This window comes from Parasteatoda tepidariorum, chromosome 3 (assembly GCF_043381705.1).
Source record: "Parasteatoda tepidariorum isolate YZ-2023 chromosome 3, CAS_Ptep_4.0, whole genome shotgun sequence".
Taxonomy (NCBI): domain Eukaryota; kingdom Metazoa; phylum Arthropoda; class Arachnida; order Araneae; family Theridiidae; genus Parasteatoda; species Parasteatoda tepidariorum.
Genome location: NC_092206.1, coordinates 47356819 through 47380582, shown reverse-complemented (window position 1 = coordinate 47380582; position 23764 = coordinate 47356819). Strand labels below are relative to the sequence as shown.

Genomic DNA, 23764 nt, shown 5'->3' with positions numbered 1-23764 from the left:
TTTCTTAAACTGAAAATTTAAGCTTTTAATTTTTTGTTCTTTTATTTATTTTTTCTTGTTACATTATTTATTTTTTCCTGTTATATTATTTATTTTTTTTTAGTTTCCATTTCTTATAAATGATAAAATTATTAAATTACCATTAAATTTAAATTTTAATTTTAGCATTTAACTCCTTTTACAAGAAATTACTTTAAAAAAATTGTGTATTTTTAGAAAAAACGATCAAATGTTAAGTTTTTAAATTATGATTAAAAAGAAGAAAGTTTGCAAGTGAAATCAAAACATAGACTATCACAGAGCCGATGATAATTACGATAAATTTGAAACAATTTCAGAGGGAATCAAATATTTAAAGAGATCGCTGAAAGTAAACAAGTTTGTGACAGGTATTTGACTTTGGCGGCATTCCCGCCATCGCCAAAGTCGTGAAGGAATTATACTTGGCGAAAACATTCACTTCATCCGATTGGCAGTCTTGAACAAGGATCACTAAGATCCATAACCACCGCGTGGAATGTTTTGATACGATGTGTTGAGCTAAGGTGATTTTCATCCCTTGTTACACTCAAAAACCACGTGTTTTTTGATGCCGCTCTAATCGAAAACAACTGAATTGTTTAGTGCTTCGTCTAACTCAAACGCAACATATTCTTTATTTGTGGATATTAATTAAATATTATTAAATGGTGTCACATTCTTTCATGAAATGTTATGGAAATACATGAATAAAATTAATTTTATCTATCCACGTGTGCTGAACATAGTATTCTGTGTTTCATGCCTCTTAAATGCATTTGAAAGAAAACATTAATGGATATAATAATTATTATGATAGTTTAACTATATTAAGACTATTAAGAATAAACAGTATACTCTAATTTGCTTTTTATAAAAATGACAAATACGAACGTGGATGTACTAGTGTGCTTTTATTTAAACATTATTAATATTTCGAACACTGCAAAACGTGAAAACAACATGAACTTAATTTAATTTTTTAATTAAAGTGAATCTGTGAATATGTGTTTTATTAATTTATAAGACCATAACAATATATTGTACAAATGGGCTTTTCATTGTTAGAAATATTCTCCATAGTTTTTTTCTATTCATTAGGTAAGTACTGACTTTTCATTTATCAATATGAAATGAAGATATAATGTCGTAAAATGTGAAAAGGAAATAGTTTGATATAATAGAAATACACAGATTATTCATCTATATACACCTTTTAAAATCGTCCTGCAAATCGAAAAGATATTTTTCTTCCAAAAATACGAAGAAAAAACATTTTTCTATAATAACACAGTGTGTTTCAAGAAGTAATTGATCAGAAATTATTTTTATACTCAAATGAATATTTATAAAAATCTTGTAGCTACATAAGCTTGCTAAAGAAGAAAACATATTCACTATTTCTTAAAAAAAAATCATAATTTATAAGTAATATCAATTCATCATGATTTAAGAATGTTATCATTCTGTCCAAACATCTATAATGTGCTAAAATTCCGTAATAGTCAAAGGTGACAAAATTAATGGCTATTTGTTCTTATAATACTAGTCTTTAATAATGTTTATATAAAATTAGGATTTAATATTTTAGGCAAAATTGTCTAAATTAATATAAGCCTGTTAAATAGAACAAAAGGCTATATCTAACATTATCTTAACGCTAAATTAGGTTATTTTGTATATTAGATAAAATTCGCAGAATTATTAATATATATTTCAGTCTAATATATATATATATATATATATATATATATCAGTATCAAAATCTCCCAATTCATTACTTAATGTCCGCGTAAGACTATGTACCTTGCTAATTAATTGCCCACAATCAAATGCTCTTCATTTTGTTTTGATTTACAAGGAATATAGATNATATATAGTAAATTAACCATACTTATGGTAAATAAGAAGTTAAAGAACAACAGTCTTAAACAAATTATGCTTGTAATTTAAACAATTATTAATATTTGCATAAAATAATATAATATTTGCGCGTAAAAAATTCTTTTCCTTTGTAAATTTTCTATCAATATATTTTTGCAACAAATATTTGAACAAGACCTTTCAGGAGATTATGTTTGCAATTATGCTTCTTTTTTCTGTTTAAAAAATAAAAACCTATTTGCATTTTTAAACTTATTTATTGCTTAAAGCTTTTTGAATATTTGCATTATGTGAGCATGGAAATTATCAAAACAATTTAGTGACCAACTATTGTACCTGATATTAAAAGTATTGTTTGAGGAAAGGCTATAATTAATGTTATCTGTACGAATGTTTTTCTTTGGGAGGAGCAGGGGAAAAAGATAGCATAAAATATATAATGGCACGTCACCACAAATGACGGCTATAGCCGTCCTTAGGATATTACTGCCTGAAACAAAATTCTTTTTTGTGGATCGGTTAGTTACCATTTCATTTTAAAAATTAATTCCTATTCTTCAATAACAGATTCGTAGGAGAGATTGTATCTAAGAAATTAGTTAGTACAAAAATCCTCTAAAATCGTCAAATTTGGAATAAAGATCTCAGAAATTTTCGTGATCGGTAAACATCCTGTTCCTACACATTTCAACTAATAAAAAATAAAAATGATTTGCATAAAGTAAACTAAATCATTTATGTTTTTAATTATTTGGTAATACATTGATTAAGAGATTATTAAGAGCTGTATAACAGTACACAAAACATATAAATTCTTTTTTCTGCTTGTTCGCAGATAAAAAATGTCGTGATGAAAAAATGATGGTTATAGCCGTCGAGAGATTTCATGGAAAAACTCTGACAAAATGCGATAATTAATGCTTCAAATTATACAAGTGACCCTCAATTTCATACGGGGCAAACTTAAAAAATTAAGCAAATGCGTTTCTGAGCACGATCAAATTAAAAGTGTGAGGCAAAGTGTTAATTAAGTGAATATGTAGTTGTGAGAAAAAAAGATGCAAAAGAGTTACTAAACGTTTTTCCGCGACATTTATTTTTCACCATATGATTAGGATAAAACCACTTATATAATTTTCGCACTTAAGAAAAATTATTTCAACTTCTTGTTTGTATTCTTATTGAAAATATTTTAAGCAATTTAGCTCAAATTTTCGATTTATACTTACACAATTATAATTGTTTAGAGAATGCAAAATTTATCTTAATGTCCTTCTCAAGTTTCAATTAGCAGAAAAAAATTATTGTTTGCATGTAAAAAACTATTTCTAAACCATTAACATACTTTTACTAATAAGATAAGTTTATCAATGTAAAAATATCAATAAAAGTACAAAGATTTATGACTTAGCTCGTTGTGTTGAAAGGAGAAAAGAAAAATTATCATCAGGTCAAAAATTTAAATATTTCAAACGAAATAAAAGGTGCAAAATTTTCTATGCATTTTTCTCGCTGAGTTGAATGAAGCCAAATTCCATACGATAATTATTATAGTTCGAAAGCCTTAATATTTTATGTACGGAAGGTGTGATATTTGCCTTCACAAATTTACACACATAGCGTAAATATCTAGAAAGTGAGGTTGCTTTTGTGCCTGTTTTTCCGTGCAAAATTAGACGATACCAAACCAAGCTAAAAAAAAGTTTTATTTAATTTTAAATAATTCAATAATTTGTAATATAATACAATACAATATAATAAGATAAATTATAAATGTAATATTATAAATAATTCCATTTATAAAATAAAAAGTGTTGTCACTCATCAGCAGCCAAGGAATACCACATTTTTTTTAAAATAATAGCTGGAATTCGTAATAACAACATGGCGAACAACAAAAACTGTAGGCCATGCTACTATTATTTGGACCCTGATATGACAACTGTAACATGAGAACAAAAAAATCGGAAGAACATTTTAAGTATCACCTGAATAAATTTTAATGATCTTATAATTATAAAAAACCGACTGTTTTTTCCAGGTTGTTATACACCAGTACAACAGCATCAACAGCCATCTTTCCAATTTGTTGGATTGAAGATGGTGAATCATGAATGATTAAAAGTGTCGGTTACAGTTTAAGTTTTAATGACACTGTAAACATCAAAAGAGTAAATGCAAACCTAAAATTTAAATTGAGCCACAAGTGATTAGTAAAATAACTGGAAAATGATTAGAAATAAGTTTACTTTTAAAAATTTAAACTTCTAACTAAAAGTAGGTTTTATTGTTAACAAATAAATTTAAATCTAATAAATTAAAAATTATCTAATAAATTATATTGTTTAAATCTAATAACTTATATAATCAGTGCAAAAGACATTCTTTTATTTAAAAATTATTAAATTACTAATATGAATAAATCAATTGTAAAATTAATTATATCTTCACTTTCTTTATTCTCCTTTACCTAATTTGGTATTTAAATCTTAAAGTAGCAATTTTCCAAGTTTTTTTTTTCAAAATGTATTCGCTCTTCTTAAAATATTAAAAAGAAATATAATTAACTTAGAGTTAAGAATTTGAAATTAATTCATTAATAAAGTTTTATCATCCTATTAGCAAGTAAAAATAAGTATTATTGCTAATGGAATCCAAGAAATAAACTGTTTAAATAAATGAAAGGGTTTTAGGCATTTTTTTACGCATCGCTTCATTTCATTGTCATTAGAATGCATTTTCTTGTATTAAAAAATGAGAACAATGCAATTAATTCATTTGTATTACAAGTTATTACTCAGAATCTGATTTCAGAAATATGTTTTCCTCATTTTTTTATGCATTAGGATTTGTTTTCTTTTGCGAAGGGAATTAAAATTAATTTTCGATTTAATCTATACATTTTCTTATAAAATATTAGTTTAGTTTTTTCTATATACTAAATGAGTTAAATTCAATTCAATTTAGATCGGGTTCAATTTAGATCAAGGCATTTAAAATAGCGACATTTTCTTTTATTATGATAAAACTTTCATGTGTGTGGAAAGGTGTCAGGCACAAGAACCTTCTTACTCTAAATAAACATACATTTTTTCGATGAATTGAGTAATCAATCCTTAATCCAAAAATACATTAAAATTACATTCTAAATCACCAAAGTATTGGGAGTTGCTATACCAAAAATATTGTCTGATTAGTAGTTTATTCTAGAGAGTCTCCTTTAGTTTTCATTTCAACTATATGTTTAGTCACATCTAGCAAAATGGAATCGAAAAATTATTTCACCCAATTACAAAATCTATTTGTTCATAGATGTAGCATACATTTTATACTCTGAGAAACAATTATGGTCCAAACTACTAGAAAATTATGGCTTAATTTACTAATAAAAAATTAATTTAAATATTACTAATATAAAATTAATTTAATAATAACTAATGAGTAAAAAAAGCCTTGTAAAAAATTTCTGAAAGCACCGGATAAGAATCCTTATCTCCTTGGGTAAATGATTCACGCGTTTTGATGTTGGCAATATTTAGCAATATTCACGTTGGTTATATTACGTTGGTTTAGCAATATTAAAGCAAATAGTTGCCCATTGGCAGCATTAGAACAACAAAAAGTTCAGTAGTTCTTACCGAAATATTTTGGTAACGGCTTTTGTAAAATTAACAATGAAATATGGTTTTATAATATTGAATAAAATTTAGTAAAGGTGGTAATATTTGCTAATTTCATACTCATACTTTAGTGCATGACAAAGATCATTTATTCGGTTAAATTTTCTTTTCAGTTTCGTACGTTTACTAATTGTGTAGTAATAAATACTATAATGTATAAAAACAAACGCACTTCACAAAATCGCAGCCATAGAAGACTTAAAGGTTTAAATATCTTGAATCAAACATTTTAAAACATATTTCTTGCTCCTTTTCTCTCTGTTACATTTGAAAAATATTATAAGCTTTTAAATCAGAATTTCAGGTAAACCGCAACTATATAAAGAAAAAAAAATCAAATGATTAGTTTAAATAGCGTATATTTTGATTTTATTAAACAGAATTATTGTTTCTTTAGTAGAAATATCATTACCATACAGTACGGTAATTTTACCACAACTTTTATTTTCTCTGTGCATATACCGATTGAAAAGCTTTCATGAATGGACTCATTTTAAGTCAACTCTTTATTTTAAGTGGTTTCAAAATATGTATCGTATTTCAATTTAGTACCACAAAATTTATAAAGAAAAACATTTGCACACAAAATTTTTTATTTAGTCATTAGTTTATTTTCCTTTAAGCCAAAGTGAAATTGCACAAATCCACTCCACAAAGTTGCATCCACAGAAGACTAAAAAGTTTAAATATCTCGAATCAAATAATTGAAAGCATATTTCTTGCTCTTTTTCTCATTGTTAGATTAGAGAAATATCTCTGGAATAAACATAAATAACAGAAATAATATAGATTATTATCCACTACACAAAATAGAGTCCGTAAACGACGAGTATGTTTAACTTAGTTGAACTAAATACTTGAAAGCTTTGTTTATTCTCCTCTGCATTTTGTTGTAATTATAAAATATATTAGAAAAATAAATAAATAATCATAAAAAAATCCTTAAAATTATCTTTCAATAAATGAGCCTTATAGCTTTGCTGTAAGTTTTCAAGTAATGATGGTATTTCCAGAAATCATGGAGAAACTCGTGAAAATTTAAATTAGCATTAACAGAAACTAACTTTCCTGTCTTTAATATTACAACCATCCAAGTATTTTCCGGATAGGGCAATAGTTGTAGTCAAATATTTGAGAGTCAAATGTTTGAGAGTCAAATATCTGAGTGGAGTGAAAGAAAAATATGCTTATCAAAAAGTCTCCTTTAAAATTTTTATTTTGTAACTAAATGTATCGTTTGGGCAAAATTATCAACTTATTAACTATCAAACGTATGAGCTGAAAGACCATGTGAGCTGTTCTTTTGCCCATTAAAATGCACTTACAGAGCTGAAATCAATCGGATGTGCTGAATGGGTCAGTTCCATTTATAAATTTAACACGCGTTTTTTTTAAACCAAAACTGCAATTTCTTTGGATATAATTATAATTTTAAGTGTTTTTCAAGAACATGTTTTCCTTTTTTTGCTTTAAATTATTCTTTATCTATTGTTGTCGAAAAATAAACTTATCTCTCTCGAAATTTTCATTTTATAAGTATGCTATTGACCTATTGTCAAAATTAAAAATAAATAAATAAATACAATAAAATAAAAAAAATAAGAGAATAAGATTTGACATTGCTCAGCTGCAAATCTTTACATTGATATCGATTTTTTCACACATTCTGTATTTATAAATTTAAATATTTTTTTTTTCTAGTAGATTATGTCTCAAATCCATTTAATTATTTCCTTTGTTACGATTAACATATTAGCAAAATTTTCTAACATAAATTATAATAACTATACACTTTGCTCGCTACCTTCCTTACTAACTCTCAAGGTTGCTTTTCATTTATTTATCTTTCTTTTTCCTTAAAAATCGGTGTATTTTTAAACAAAAGGATAATTTTGTCAGCAAAGTGTATTTATTATTATAATTTGTTCAGGAACATTTTGCTAATATGTTAATCGTAATAAAATGAAGAATTAAATGCATTTGAAAAATAATCAATTGTACTTGGAAAAAAGATATTTAAATTTATAAATACAGAATGTGTGACATAATAAATAGTAATGAATGATAATTATTTTTTGCTTGTTAATTATCTATATAGATTAATTATAAATACAGAATGTGTGACACAATAAGTAGTAATGAATGGGAAGTGATTTTTGCTTGTTGTTAATCTATAAGCTGAGGAGAGTGCCCTCTAGTTTGAATAACAAATTGAAATAGTTTAAATTTTTAATTTCATAAAAAATTGAAGCATTTTAACATTATCTTTAAACATTGTTATACTGTTTATATATGTAGTCTCGGTACGCTAAATCATAATGCCAGATAAACATAAAGCAAACATAAAAATAGTAAAGTCTATCATACTTCCGTTCAATCGAAGTCAAGCATCACTGGCTGCGGTCAGTAAGCGGGTGGGTGACCACTTTGATCAGTCTGCGTAAGGACCGAGGGTGCACGTTATCGGTCTTCGTTAACCTACTCTACCGTTAAGTGCTTGTCTAAGCTTGCAGATTGTAGGCTACCAATGTAGAGGAGCCATTCCCTTTGCAGATTATCAAAATCAGGAATACTTTAATAATCTGCATGATTGATCGCCACTGATTTGATCTTCGGATCATCATCAGAGATGTTTCCCAGACCGTCGCCAATAGCCCATTGTGCTGCTCTAGTGCGACTTACTCAATGTTCCTATCTACCTACCTACTTTCGCTCAATCTAAATTAATCACTCTGGCAATCAATTTCAATATTCTAATTGTAAAAGAAACTTGGAACTAAGTATGGTATCCCATTATAACTGCAGTATATTTGTGCGATGTTCTCTTTTATATACTCCTATATTCTTATTAGTGTCAAATAGTTGCTGATTGAATAATAATAGAGAAATATTTTGTATATTAATGTTAGTTATATTTTCACTTCCTTCGGTTGATTTTTGCATTTTCAATATAAAGTTTAAAATTTGAAATTAGGAACTGAAATGATTGTTTTTACAATACATACGCTACTTTCTGGCCAAAATATTGTAAGCATTTATAATTTCATATTTTCATAAGACTTAAACTTCTTTTAATGTATTTATTTTAATTACATTTACTATAAAATCGATATAATGATGCAAACTAAGGGGTCAAAATAGAATAAAAATATTAAAATATGTAAAAGAAAAGCAAAAATGCATCAAAATTTATTATTTTGATATTTTAAGTTATGCTCTTCTAAGCTTTGTTTAAAAAAATAATAAGTATTCGGTTCTAACATATTCTTCACTGTATATGAAAACGAGAAAAAAAAAGTTATACATATTCTCTAAATTAGATTTTTTTTCGTTTACTGTTAAAATGAAACATGCAAGAAAAAATAAGTAAATAAAAAGTGTGAAAGTATAAAAGTAATTTTGTTTTGAGTAAATAGTGAAATAAGAAAAGACACTTCAGAGTAAATCTAATTAGCGTACAACTCTATTTGCAGTTGAATATTTTTGAAAAGTAATATTTCAGAATTCACTTATTTGGAAATTTGATATAGGGAAGACTCTATCGGGAATACAAGTCATTAGCTCAGCGTATTACTTTTGAAACATGTTTTCTCTTGAATGTTGGAGGTACTTGTACTTTATCAGCATTCGATAATTTAGATAATTATCTAATCTTTTACTGTATTTTCAAATTCAGCTTTGTCTTGACTGAATCAATTTTGTTACCTTATTACTCAGTTTTCTAGACATGTTTGTATCTCACAAATGAGATATAATTCCTGCTGTATAAGACTTATTTTTTAATTATGTTGGTAAAATTTCATTTTAATAAATTAAAAGGAAATGTCATTTTATGTCGATTTATGTCGTTAGATTTTCCTTTTAATTTATTAAAATGAAATTTAATAAATTATGAAATTAAATTATATGAAATAAAATATAAAGGCAAGCTTCTGAAAAGGAAATAATAAATTTCTAATTAAATAAAATGTATCTCATAATATTACGATTATCAATTGCAGGGCAATATTAAATAATTTTGAAAATCTAACTTTATAAAACTAATTGGATAATTTAGGAGTATAGTTTTTTTACGCAATTTCTTAGCATTCTTCCTTTTCTGTGACTTAAAAATTAACAAAATTCATATGGTAAAACATAAATAACAATATCTGAGTGCAATATTCAGAAAACATGTTCTCTTGCTTTGCCGTATACCATTAAGACAATGGGCGTGCTCTCACACACATACATCACAACCCGTTTATATGGTGTACCCATTCAAACATCCATTCATTCATCCACAGATCGTAATTTTAATCTGAACTAGGGAACGTTCAATTTCCAATTCAGTACCCCCCTAGATGTATGATTTGTTATGGGAACCTGGAAGACTTCGTGAGTGGACAGATTCAACGGGCACCAGTCTCCATTTACTAAACGGAAAGTCTTTGGCAGGTTGAGATTGGACTCACGACCTCTTGAACAAGGGCTCAACGACCTACCAACCAGGCCATCCCACCCCAAACATTCTCTTCAATCATTCTTATGCCTAAAAAAATTGTAGTGTCCGTTTTCATTAGTTCCCTTGAAGAAAATACCCTATAATTACTTTTATTCTTCTTCATTTAAGGCACTACAACCTATTATAGGCCATTGCCATCCCAAGTATTTTTTGCTATCTGGTCCTATCCAGTTTCCCTTATTTACTATATGAAAGCCCAAGCCACACACCTAATCGGTGTTGTTCCTCATTTTCTGTTTCCCAAAGGATAATTAGTGTGTGCTTTTTTACTAGAATTGTATTATCAGATAATAATAGATGTCCAAAGCATCGTAGTCTATTACTTTTTGTGAGTTTAACAATATCAGATTGCTTGCACGTTTAGTAAATTTCGATGTTAAACAAATTATTTCCTTTTAACATTAACTGCAACAAATATTGTACTCATCCATTATTTATTCCCTTAAAGTCGAATTAGTTTTTCATAGATGTTAACGAAAATATTTATATGACAAATATAAGCAAAACTCAGGTGCATTAATTATATAATCATAAGTATAAAAGAAAAAAACTTTATATGATGCAAAGTATTTTATGATGCTGAAAAAAAACACTAAAAAAAATATCATTGAAAAAAGAATCCACAATTTGCTAAGTTTCATTCTTAAACATGACTTTATTGAAAAGAAAATTGAACAGAGGGTACAAGGTAATCTATATAGGTAATCAAGGTAATCAAGGAATGCAATCAATAATAAAAAGTTTTCAGACTTCAATATGATATTAATAAAAGAACTCAAATCTTAACGGACAGTCATGCTCGCGTCACTTTTTTGACTGCTGATAGTGGCTGCGTCTTAATTTCAAAATGCCAGTTCATAAAATTGTATCAGAATGCTAATTTCAGTTTCTCAGCAATAAAATTTTAATATAATTCTTTGTCATGCTACAATTTATTTTAATTGTGCTGATTCCAGTTTATCTGTCTACTCAATGTCTATTCAAAACATTGTCCTAGAATTTGCGATATGATACTGGGTATTTCAAAGTTTATAATTGATACAAGGTCAACATTTAATATTAAGCAAGATTTAATATAACATTTAATTTAAAATTTTAATTTTGTTGATTTTTGGAAAAATTATTATTATAATAAAATAAAAAATAATATTTGAAATTTTTTTTTATTTAATATTAAAAAATTTTTAGCTACGGATTCGCCCGAATTGGATTTGCACATGATAAAAATATAAATTTAGTTAGTAAAGAAATTTTTAATAAATTCAATAAAATTTATGCCATACAATTTAACTCAATGATTTTATATAAAGTTTAATTACATTAGTTAGATATCCATTGTTAGGATTGCTTTTTTAATAGAATTTAAAAAGAGTTTGTCTTTTATATAAATAAACATTACAACAAACACTTTTTATTCTATTCATTTGGTTGAAAATAGTATTTAATAAATGTATTTATAAACATTAAAATATCTATGTAATTAGTTTTTTATATTAAATTTAAAATCCTTTCTTTTATCATACTCGTATAAGGCAACAATGCAGATATTTTCTCCTTTCTTAATACTTAAATACAAAAAATTAAAACTAATATTATTGTCCTGATCACTAAGTATGATTATTCCACGGAGTAAATACTGTTCAACAAATGTGCGTAATTCTGAAAAACGATAATTAAATAATCAAAAATTCTAAAAATAAATTATATATTAAAAAAAAGAATTCCTGTTAGTGAAAAAATAAGTTAGCTAGAAGTGATCAGAAATTAGATTCTTGTGGTATTCCATCTATTGGAATAAAAATATGCTTTCCATTATAATGATAATTATTAAACAGAATTCTGTATAATCTAATCCTCAATTGAGGATATTTTTATTAACATAGTAATAACTCGAAAGAACATCTTTTTGTTTAGAATGGTGAATGAAATTGAAGAGATCTTAGAAACTAGAAGTCGCAATTAATGTATTTTTATTTCGTTAATTAAATTCTACAAGAGGTTGATTATTAGTGAAAATCCAAGAAAACTCTTCTTCTCTGATACTGATAATAATTTTATTTATGTAGTTTGAGAAAATACTACCAGGTTTTAAGTAAGTATTAGACCCACAAGTGATTATTCCAAATTTAACAGGAATTTTATGAAATTTTTCGGACTGATAATGAAATCTGGATATTACATATAAGCTGAACTTTTAACCTTTAATAGAAAGCTAAGGTTTATTTTTATGATAATACTATTATTTTTATATATGTATNCATATATATATATATTGATGCCTGCAATTAGAGTATGTTTTTGCAGAGGTAGCAGATCATGATTGCAATGTGTATTTATGTATTATAATATTTTAAAAAGACTAAACATGATTATTTATTTTGATTTTAACCTGTCTCCATTTAAACTGTTTGCAAACTTGTTTGAAAATATTGAAAAATGTATTATTAGAAATACCAATTATATAAATTACATTTGTTTTTGCTCTTTTCGGTTTAATAAAATATATTGCAATATTAATTAAGTTATTGATGCCGAGAGATTCAAAGCTGTAGATGAAGAGTATACAAAGTTTGGGATTAATAAAATAGATTGTTTGGAATTTTATACATCCATCGAAAATGAACTCTTTTCTAAATTACTCTTCAGACTAGATATTCATTAAATTTTTTCTGAAGTTATCCGACCATCAACATAATCATTACCCTAAAACCTTACATCAGTGATGAAATTTCATCGCCAATTCTGAGAGCTTTCGAATTTTCTCAAGGAAAATATCGTCTCGAATTTCGGTCGTCTCGCCTAAAGCTAAAACGACGTGAGGCGCTGCGAGGTTTGTCATAGTAAACAATAACCACGATGAAGGTAAGTATACTTAAGGGAATAAGCGAAGTTTCAATTACTTGGTAAAGTAATTTGAGTTTCTCTGCCACGCTTTTACTCGAAATTAACGGCTAAAGACTTAATCGATATTGCCTAAACACGCTGGGATGTGTAGGCAGTTTAGACGCAGAGATTTTGTGAACAACCATCAGCAAATTGTATACCTATATGTCTTAAACGTGACGCAGTTTAACCTATTTACTTTCGAGACATGAATGTCTTTTGGTGATATGCTGTCTGTTTACCGTCAAGTTAGGGCAGAAATGTTTCTCTGAGGTTTGTTTTCGTAAGTGAATTGACATTTTTAATTAAGCAGTTTTGATAAGGATATCTGCTTATGATTTTTTTCTTCTTCGTTACTTTCAGTTTAAACTGTTAATAATAGAAATGACTTTATTGACTGCAAATTTTCAATGAGGAGGAAAGCATGGTGAAAATTACCTGAATATGGTAAAATTTACTGTTTTCCTGCTTCTATAATAACGCCAAAAATCTTGTTAATTTTTACTGAAGGTCTTTGTTTATGATTTTGATAAAATTAGCAATAAAATAAAGCTTTATAATCTCAGATAAAATTTGGTTAATAGGGTAAAATTTGGTACGTTTATGACGTTATTATAGAGCATGATGTAAAAACAACTTATTCGTTTAAATTTACTTTATAGTTTTGTGCTTTACACTAAATGAGTGGTAATAAGATCTATATTTTGTAATCGGTAAACCGTTGCCATATGAACGAAAAACTACCTAATGAATACGTAATAAAGATATTAAAGGCAGGTATCAAGGCATTAAATACCCTATATCTTAATTTTTTTTTACACTAGTACAGTAATTTTATAATAATTTTTCCTCCTTATTGATTTGATTTATAAGTGACTTAAAGATACGGTAAATCCTAGTTCTCGGGTCAGTTCTAGGAAAAATCACGGGAGATGCTGAACTACCGTAATAACGCTCCCAAAAATACATCCCACTATTCTCTATTTACGCTTTAATTTTCATATTTTGCAAACTTATCTTGAAAACTTGTACGATAAAACTTTAAATCATTTTTGCAAGATTTCGGTAAGTGGAAAGACGCTTGAAACCATTACACGCTTTTTATGTAACGTTTTGTATTTTAGTCTGTGTTTTTCATGATTTTTTATTTTCTATTTTTTGCTTAATGTGTTTTATTTCCGTTGAAACTTTTTGGTGCTTCTCACACTATTGTATTGATATATTTTGATTTGGCTATATTAGTACAATTTTAGAAATTTTTCCCCGGATGTAATCGTGTGTTTTATTTAGACTTTCTTTATGGAATTATTAAATTAATTTTATATTATTATTATTAATTAATTTAATAAAAACTCCTTCGTCAAAAATGGATTGTGTAAGATAACAATATTATACTGGAAAGTTTCAAGTTCATAATTAATAACGTTGATATTTAATTATACAAACTGAATAATTAAATATAAATTGAATTGGTAAAATATAAATTAAATTGGTGACATATAAATTTAAGGATATTAAATTTATATTTTTATCATGAGTAAATTCATTTCGGATAAATTCGTGACTAAAAATTTTTGCAAACCGGGAAAATCTTTCTTTTTTTTAAAAATATTAATTTTCCTAAATCATTTAGTTTGTGTAATTAAATATCAACCTTTTTAATTATAAACTTGAAAATTTCCAGTATAATATTGATAGCTTACAAAATCCATTTTTGAGCCAATCCCAGGCAACTAACAAATCAAACACTCTATAAAGATTCCAGAGCGTGAAGTTCATTTGAATTTGCTATTTGCTTTATAGATAATGTTCTGGGTTTTGTTCTGTATTTTGCTTACATTTTATGTTCTGTTTCTTGCTTGAAAAGTTTTATATCGTATATTTTTTTACTTAATGTGCTCTATTTTCCATTTTTTTTGGGTGCTCCTTGCACTTTTGTATTCATATATTTTGCTTTGAATTTATTAATTTACTATTGAAAAGCACTTCTTTTTGTGGATATAATCGTGTGAGCTGATGACAATATTATATTTTTTCATTATTTTGTTTTTCGACCTTCTAATATTTCTTTTAAATATTTTTAGTAGCCACCACGGAATTTTTACTACTAGTGAAAGGTAGCTGAAAATGTTGAGTGGGCAGTGTTTTGATAACAGCTTTTTTAATATTTCGAATACATCATTTATTAATAATTACAAACTTTGAATAAGACCTTCGAAGAATAAAAACTTGATAAGAAAAAACTTCACTCCATATTTCACTACGGCACAAAATGGAGATAAAAAGTAATTCAATAGGGTATCCAGAAATTTACTATTTTACTATTGCTAAAAAATAGCAACAAAAAACTTATGTTTTCTGAATGAGTAGCATTTTTTTCCTTTGGCATTTTTTAATTTTCGTCCTCAAGGGAGAGGTCCTGTTACAATCTGGAAAATGTGGTTGCGAAAATAAACTCAATGTTCACATAGTTTTCAACGCAGCGTTCAAGGCAAAAACACCATGACAAACCGCAAAACATTATGCTTAACGCTAAATTTTTATTTATTTCTCCATGCTTCTACAATTACTGACTCTAATTGAATTTTTCCCACAATATAAAAACATGCAACTGGTGATACGATATTATAAGGCAAGCAATACTTTTAATATCATTTTCTTAATTTTGTTTTATATCTCATTTTTCTCATTTTTATTTAACGGATTTAAAAAGTTTAGATGTGGAAGATACGATTTTTTTAATCAAGTTATGCTCAACATTATAGAAATTACAATCACTAATGAAAAATCAACAGAATATTAAAGTTTTTTATGAATTCCAATAAATTCAATCTTCATTTTTTTATACTATATACATTCTCAGTTCTCCGTAATATTTATATTTTACTCATCTAAATAACACTATGACTGTCAAATGAAAATAATGTTTAATTTAAGGTTTGTACTGCATAAACAGCATAATTTTAATAAATAATTTGGTTAAAACGATAACATTAAAGATAAAGCAGTCATTCGTTTCTATTAAGAAAATCGTACAAATTATTATTTTAAATGGTGATGCAAATTTTCACTTACGATGTAATACTCCTAGAAAATCGTGGGCAGTAAGCTTCTAGAGTTTACTAGTTTATTTTTTTAATATTTTGTATACATGATTGTTTATATGTATGCTTGTTGAACTGAAATATTTACAATTTTATATGTTTTATAATGGAAGAAATCTTATACTACATTGACTGTGGGGATAAGATCAGGTAACTGAGATTTGAAGGCCTGTTGTAGCTAAACTGTTTGACGTAGAATGAATCAGATTAAATCAGAATAGACAATGTTTAGTTGTGTATAATAAGTCATTCTTAAAAAGTCAATAATGTACTTTTTTTCTGTTAATGGTTTTTTTCTAGAAAAATTCAAATCACCTTTCTCAACTCAATAATGGGGTGAGAGTGGCTGCACATCTTAGTATTTCGGGAATGTCAATTTTATATGACAGTTTAAGAAAATTATGCATGCAACTTACGTGTCATCTTGTGAAAATGTTCTCAAGGAATAGCGAGAGAATGGACATTGTTTCCGGTTCCGGAATGCTTAAGACTTGGCCAAAATTCCTTACAAAATATATCATTGTTATTAATTAGTTTTTTTTTTCGAAGAAAATTGAAGAGAATTTCATTACATGTATAGAGGGTCCACAAAAATTGTACAAAATATGAAAATAAAGCTTTTTGTGATTTGATGAATGGGCCTGTAAAATTTTTTTTTACTCTTTGATATAATTACCTTCTTTCTCCCCAGCACTGCATCTTTCGTGGGCTCAACATAGATAAACGTTAAGAAGAGAGAGGGGGAAAACGAGTATTTACCCGGTCTTACCCTGAAAGTAGAGGTTATCGAAACGAAACTGAACAGTACTATCAAACTAAATTCTCCTTGTTTTTTAGGGTATGAGTTTCATGTAAACATATAATAAGCTAGACTAAAAATATTTTCACAGCTATTAAGACTAATAAATAAGGATAGCTTAATACCAAGAGAGACTTAATAACATTAGAGAGTTGACATAGCAGAACAAATTTATCTACGCAAACGTCGTGAACTAATGAACTCGCCTGTATAATGAGTCTGCGGTTCCCAATTTCTTTTTTGATATAGAACCCAAAATGATCGACCTTATTTTCGCGGAACCCTAAGACTTACAGAAAAAATTTTTTATTTTCATCAGTGATTGAAGATATCGAAAGAGCATTAATTACTTTGATAAGATGTAATTCTTTAAATATTTTTTTTGCTACTTTGTTAATCTTTAATAAATTAATGAAGAGTGATTTTTTTATGATATAGTATTCTTACGATCCATCTAAAAATTTAATTTTATGTCAGACAGTTGAATTCACAGGTCTGGAGCGAAGTCTAGTCTAGTTCTTAATTTGATTTTAGTATATGCTTAAACTGAAAATGAATGAGCTGAATTATGGCTTCCGTTAAAATAAAAATTGAAATGGACAAGTATAAACGTAGAAAATGTTTATAAGATAGCATATTTCTTCATCTTTGAATTCAAATTTTTATTGATAGCAAATATTATTGAAATTTTTCATAAATGCTTATAATGTTTATGATTGAAATGTTTCACAAATGTTTTTTCATAAAAATCATTCCTTTTATAATTCATTCATTACATTGTTATTAGAAATAAATATTGATTTGAATTTTCATTCGTCACAAGCATATTTATCAATTAATATAATTTCATTAAAATAACAGAAATATTAAATAAATGAAAGATTGCTAATTTAATACTGATCTTGCCACAAGTTTCCAAAATAATAACAAGTAAAAAAAAAGTCTTAACTCTCGTAAACTCAGTGATCCTTTCACGGAAGCCTAGGGATCTGCGGAACACCATTTGGGACCCACTATTTTAGGTCCTTCTGACTATTAAAGTATAGTCCACTGTTTATCTGCTAGAAAACTGAACAAATTTCCTCACAAAGTACCCGGCTCTCTCCTATGGGTTTTTCAACCAATCCCTTTTGTTAATTTGCCGCGATTTCTTTTCTTTTCTGCGCAAGTGAAGAACGAAAAAGAAACTAGTAGAATTCGGTTAGTATAAATAAAACTTTGTTAAATAATTTTTTTAATATTTCAGAATAGAAATTTGCGAAACAAATGAGTTTTTAGAAAAATCTACGAATATAAAGTGTATACACGACAGGCCTGCAAAGTGTGAATTTTAGTTTATATAACAAAATTAGCAGTATAAAAGATGAGCATTGAATTTTATACTAGTAGTACATTATTGTCAATTTCAGCAATGAAAATATAGCAAAAATAATTACTAACCCTAAAAGGTTTTGATTCTACACTGCACATATATTTTAGAAAATAACCATTTCATCAAAAATCTCTGAACTATTAGCTCTAAAGTATAACATAAACGTCTAATATAAATCATTCTATTAGAAAAAAATCCAAAATGTAGCATAGATAATATTTATGAATTCAATGATCTTCTTCAATTATAAACCAGGTTTTAACTCTATTTATACTTAATTTAAATTAAAATAAATTCCTATACTGTTTTCAAACTGAATCTAATACTAGTGTTAAGTATTTAATTCAAGCTATTATACCAAGTAGACAGAGATAGTCTAGTGGTTAGAAAATTGGTCTCTGGTCCGTAGAGGCCAGCGTTTCATACTCGACTTAATTAAGTCCCACCGAGTACATGCGATAAACGTATTCGTAAAATCTGTTTTGTATTGAAGCCCTGTGGTCGATCGTTGTATAGTACCAGGGTATATGATCTGCAGAAAGTTTCCTTCCCTTTCAGATCTATGTCTAAATTAAGGAAGTGTACACACGAATGAGTGGTGCTGACATCTATCTGTGGGTTTCTAGGTCAAAACTTACTTTCACCCTTGCGGTGCTCCGCTGTTTAACTATAGGAGCAACTTTTTGGCATAATGCCAATACAACATAGCAAAAGCCAATGGCTGGCGAGCTTGAAATTGCCAAGCGTCATTATATACACCCACAACAGTGACATATTAAGTATCATTCATTTACATCACTAAAAGAAGTATACATTTAAATCTATTTCGGCAAACTTATATTTACATTTTTAGAAATAGTTTTGAACATAAGATTAGTAAGAAGTTCTCTTTTTAAAACGGTTAAAATACTTTTTACTGAACAAACATAAGATGAAGCAGAATAATATATAACAGAGTTTGAGATATTCGTTTAGAAAAATAACCAATATACAATGCAGATTGTATTTATAAATTCACTGATCTATTTTAACTATAAACCTGGTTTTCAATTTATTTGCATTTAATAGAAAGTAAAATTGATTTTCATGCTATTTTCAAACTGAAGCTAATACTAGTGCAAAGTATTTAATTTATTCACTGATTCGCAAAAAAACTTTTAAGCATTAAAACTTCAATACTTATGTGTTCTTGACGTCAGTCACCTTCCAAATGATTAATGCGTTTACTGTTTAGCTCAAACCATGAAATAAGACTTTTAATTTAAATCCATTCAATTTCCTCACTTAAGAAAGTGTTTTCTATGGGGACTCTTTATTAACCCATTGTTCTTAAATTACTGTGACTTCTCAATACGACATTAATTAAAACACTTAAGTTTTATTCATACTTTAAAACCTCAATTAATTATTTAATGACATTCATAACATTTTTCTTTGGTTTAAAAGTTTTGATCTTCTAATTATTGCAGGGAATTATGTACCTTATTAGAATATTAAAAAGCTACCTATTTTGTATCGTTAGAAGAGCTTTTGTTTTCTGAAATATAAATTGGTTGGTACATTATGCTGATCAGGGCTTTTTAATTAAAATGTATTCATATATTAGAATATTAAAATGATGAAAATTATTTCTTAAAAAATATAAGGTGATGCATAATTTAAAATTAGTCTTACTGCATAAAATAATGCACTTATTATGACTTTTTTGATTGTCAGAAAGAAAGGAACTGAATAAAAATGCATGATGGAGGGATTTTAAATGAAACAATAACTTATTTTGAATCTCTTATTTTGCTTTACATTGTTTACGAAATTCTTTAACAGAGAAAGAGTACACAAATATATTATAATAGATTTTGTTTCATTTTTTTTGTTGATTGTCAGAAGGAAACTGAATAAAAGTGGATGATGGAGACATTTTAAATAAAAAAAATAACTTACTTCAAGTCTTTTAATTCGCTTTAACTTTTTCATGAAATGTTTTAACAGAGAAAGAGTGCACAAATATTAGTGGATTTTGTTTCATTTTTTTCTGAACTCTTTAACATAGAAGGTATGCGTAAACAAAGATTTCGGATAATTTTGATATTAGTTTGAATACATGTTATAAAATTATGTTGTATGTAAGGACTTAAACATTTTTTGCAAAATATTAAAAGTATTAAATCGTCATTCCATCTTTAACTTCCATGCCATTAAATAAAAATATGTAACTGCATAAATTTCAGATAGTGTTGCTTGAATTGCAAATATGATTTTTTTATTATATTCAATGGTTTTTAAGGAATTTAACATTCGAGATACCTATAGTTTGAGAAATATATATTTTTGAAGATATATTTTTACCGTACAAATACTATAGAAAAAATATCAACGATAGTATTGAAGCATGAAGTTTTTAAGGAACTTGACAATTTCATTATAAAAAAGTTTGATTAAATTAAACCTAAGTGCATTTCGTTCAATTGAAATTATTATATCAATTACTCTGAATAGAATTCAATATCATATTGAAAATTTTTCATATTTTAAATATGTATTTTTCTTCGTAAGAAAGTGATAAAAAGCATTTTGAAGAAAAATCATTTTATAGACAAATACAGTTCTGTTTATTCAGAAAATAAATAAATAAATAGACAAATAAATAAGAAAAAAATATTTTAAAATAAAATTAATGATATTTTTCCCTTGTTTTTTCGAATAATTTTAGTTAGGATAAACAATTTCAGAATTGGTTAATTAGATACATGCTTCAATAAAACCTATATCAGTGTATGAAATGCTTTTTGTCTAATTTCCTTAATCAAAAACAAATTAAATACAGATTTTTCCTTACTTGTAACAGCCTGGGAAAAATTTAATATTTTTTTTCATTGAAAAAAAAACTTCACTCTTTTAGAATTTACTTCAATATCTTCTCTGCTAAATTCCTGAATAATTTAAATAATATGCATTTCTTTATTATAGAACAAATATTTATGCATATAATAAAAAAATGAATTATATCACAATTTAAATTGCTTTATCTCTACCCATCCTACATGTTATTAATGCAGTAACTTTTTAGACGTATAAAAATGTATGCATGTTTTAAAGTTACATAAACAAAGAGGAAAAAAATCCTGCGAAATTGCCGATTTCTGTTTTTCAACATTTCTGTTTCTTTTTAAACACAATTTTGATTATTAAAACTTAAATTTATAGTATTTAAACCATTCATTAAGTGATTTTTAGTTCATATGGTAACGGTTCTGATTTTCAAAACTTTTGTTCTTATTGCCACACATTTAGTAAAATGTACAAAACTGAAAAGTAAATTAAACCAACTAAATGTTTTTCATGCTATTCACCTAAGATATGAAAAATTACCTAATTTTACCACATGTACAACATTTTATATCACAGATCATATTTTATTGTTAACTTTGCAAAAACCATTGACAAAGAGCTGCGGTGAAATTCAACACTCATATAATTAAAACATTTTAAAATATTCAAAATAAAGAGTGCTTTATATCATGTTTTTTAAACGTTGTTAACGTAATGAAGATTCCATGCAAAAAGCGTTTCATAACTTTAACCAAATTCTATTTTGTTAAAATTAATTTTATATGATATTGAAGCACTTTTCTTTTCAATTTGACTTTTTTGCTTTAAATGAAACCTCAGCCAATAATAGGGTTTCGATTAATAGAGTTTTTCAATAATTAACTTTTGCTTTTGCATGCAATCTTTTTTCTGAAAAGTCTGTATTGAATAAATATACTAACGCTAAAAAACAAAAGTTATACTTTATTTATACTCAGAAAAAGATAATCCATTTTTTTATTCACTCACGCAATAAAAAAAAATAGTTCTTGATGATCTTGGCATAAAAGATCCCGTCCTGTTGAATAGTTATTATAATTTCTCTTAATTTCAAGTGGTGAAATATCGAATTGAGGAAAGATTTGTCAATAATTCTTAAGTATAATTAACCGTGGTTCTTTTTGTTTCGCAACAAAAGCACTTAACATTTATTTGTAAGAAAAAGAATATTGATAAGAATCGGCATATCTTGCCTTTTTATTTTTACTTTCTGTTTAGTTAAATTTTGCTTTTTTACACTTTCTTTCTTCCTTAATTATGACAATCATCTTAAAAACTCATTAGCCATAAAGATATTTCGAATTTTTTTCTTCACTAAATTAGTTTTTAAACATAGTAAGTAATATTTTTGAAAGAATGTAACATTTCTTCCATTTCATACTTAGCCATTTAATACTATTACATAAAGCTATAATCTATGTACAAATTACTATATGTATAGATATATATGTACACAATCTAACAATAAGTATTTGAACATCCGTGATTGAAAATAAAGACAAATATATTCATAATCAATAGTTGGTAGAGTCTCCACGAGAGGCAATTACAGCGTAAACCCTTTGGGTATACTTTCCACAATTCCTTGTGTGCCGGCTAGTGGTATTTTCTTCCACTCGGCTTGGAGAAAGCGTGTAACTTCCTTCACAGTATTTGGACTGGTAGTACACCCCTTAATTCGGCTATCCAACTCGTCTTAGAGGTTTTCGATAGGGTTCAGGTCTAGGCTCTGGACAGGCCAGTCTATTCGATTAACCCCATTGGCACCATACCAAGCCTTGGTGACCCTCGAAAATTACAGCTGGCATTGGCGTCCTGGAAGTAACAGGAGTTCACCCCGTAAAACTGCAGCAACGTAGGAAGCACATCGTCATCCAAAATAGTGTAGTAGGTATCTTGCATGGAACTAATGCCGATGTTGTTCTTTACACGATATATACCGGCAGAGGGCGTAACGTATCTCAGGACCACAGATCTAGTCATTTACACAGGTATCAAAATACTAATTGGTAGATAGTGTACATAGTACGATAGGTAGATAGTGTACATTGGATTTAAAAAAATAACTTTATAAAAGTCCAAAGTATAATGTAATAATATCTCATTTCAGACTTTTACCAAGCATGACAAAACCTAGATGTTACCAACGTCTTCCGGTAATATCTCGGAACGAAAGATTTCTAATGATAGGATTTTTCATTTGCAGATATATTGTGTCCAAAGATTCTCACAAAGGTTTAAAAAAAGTATTGAAAATACAAAACGCAAATTCTAAAAGTGACCTAATTAGGGTATCACTTATGATTAATATTTAGTTGGTTCAATATTTAATTGAACAAACTTAATATTTTAGTAGGTAATAAAAATTGTTAAAACGATTAAAATAAGACACGACTTATTATGGCAATGAAACTGTCCCTCAATTGTTACCTAACTAGCTAGAAAGTCCCTGGTGACATAAAAATGTTACACTGAAATTTGTGTGCACAAAAGGTCCTTTCAAGATCGCATTAAATCCCGTTTTTTGAACTTTTTTCGGAAAGTGTTAATAACTCCTCCTAGCTTTAAACGCAAAGCCTTTCTTAAATCTTATAATGATAAAGTATATTCCGGAATTACCAGATTCCGGGCTACATATATATATATATATAT

General features: G+C 27.2%; 1 protein-coding gene across 1 annotated transcript in view; it reads left to right on the top strand.

Moving 5' to 3' along the window:
* Positions 1 to 469: 469 nt before the first annotated feature.
* The window catches only part of LOC107457170 (cell adhesion molecule Dscam1-like), a 260596-nt gene continuing 237301 nt past the window's right edge, over positions 470 to 23764 (top strand). Inside the window, exon 1 of the mRNA XM_071179192.1 lies at positions 470 to 1119. Coding sequence (XP_071035293.1) covers positions 1068 to 1119 — 52 coding nt within the window. The 5' untranslated portion in view covers positions 470 to 1067. The remainder of the gene's footprint in view (positions 1120 to 23764) is intronic.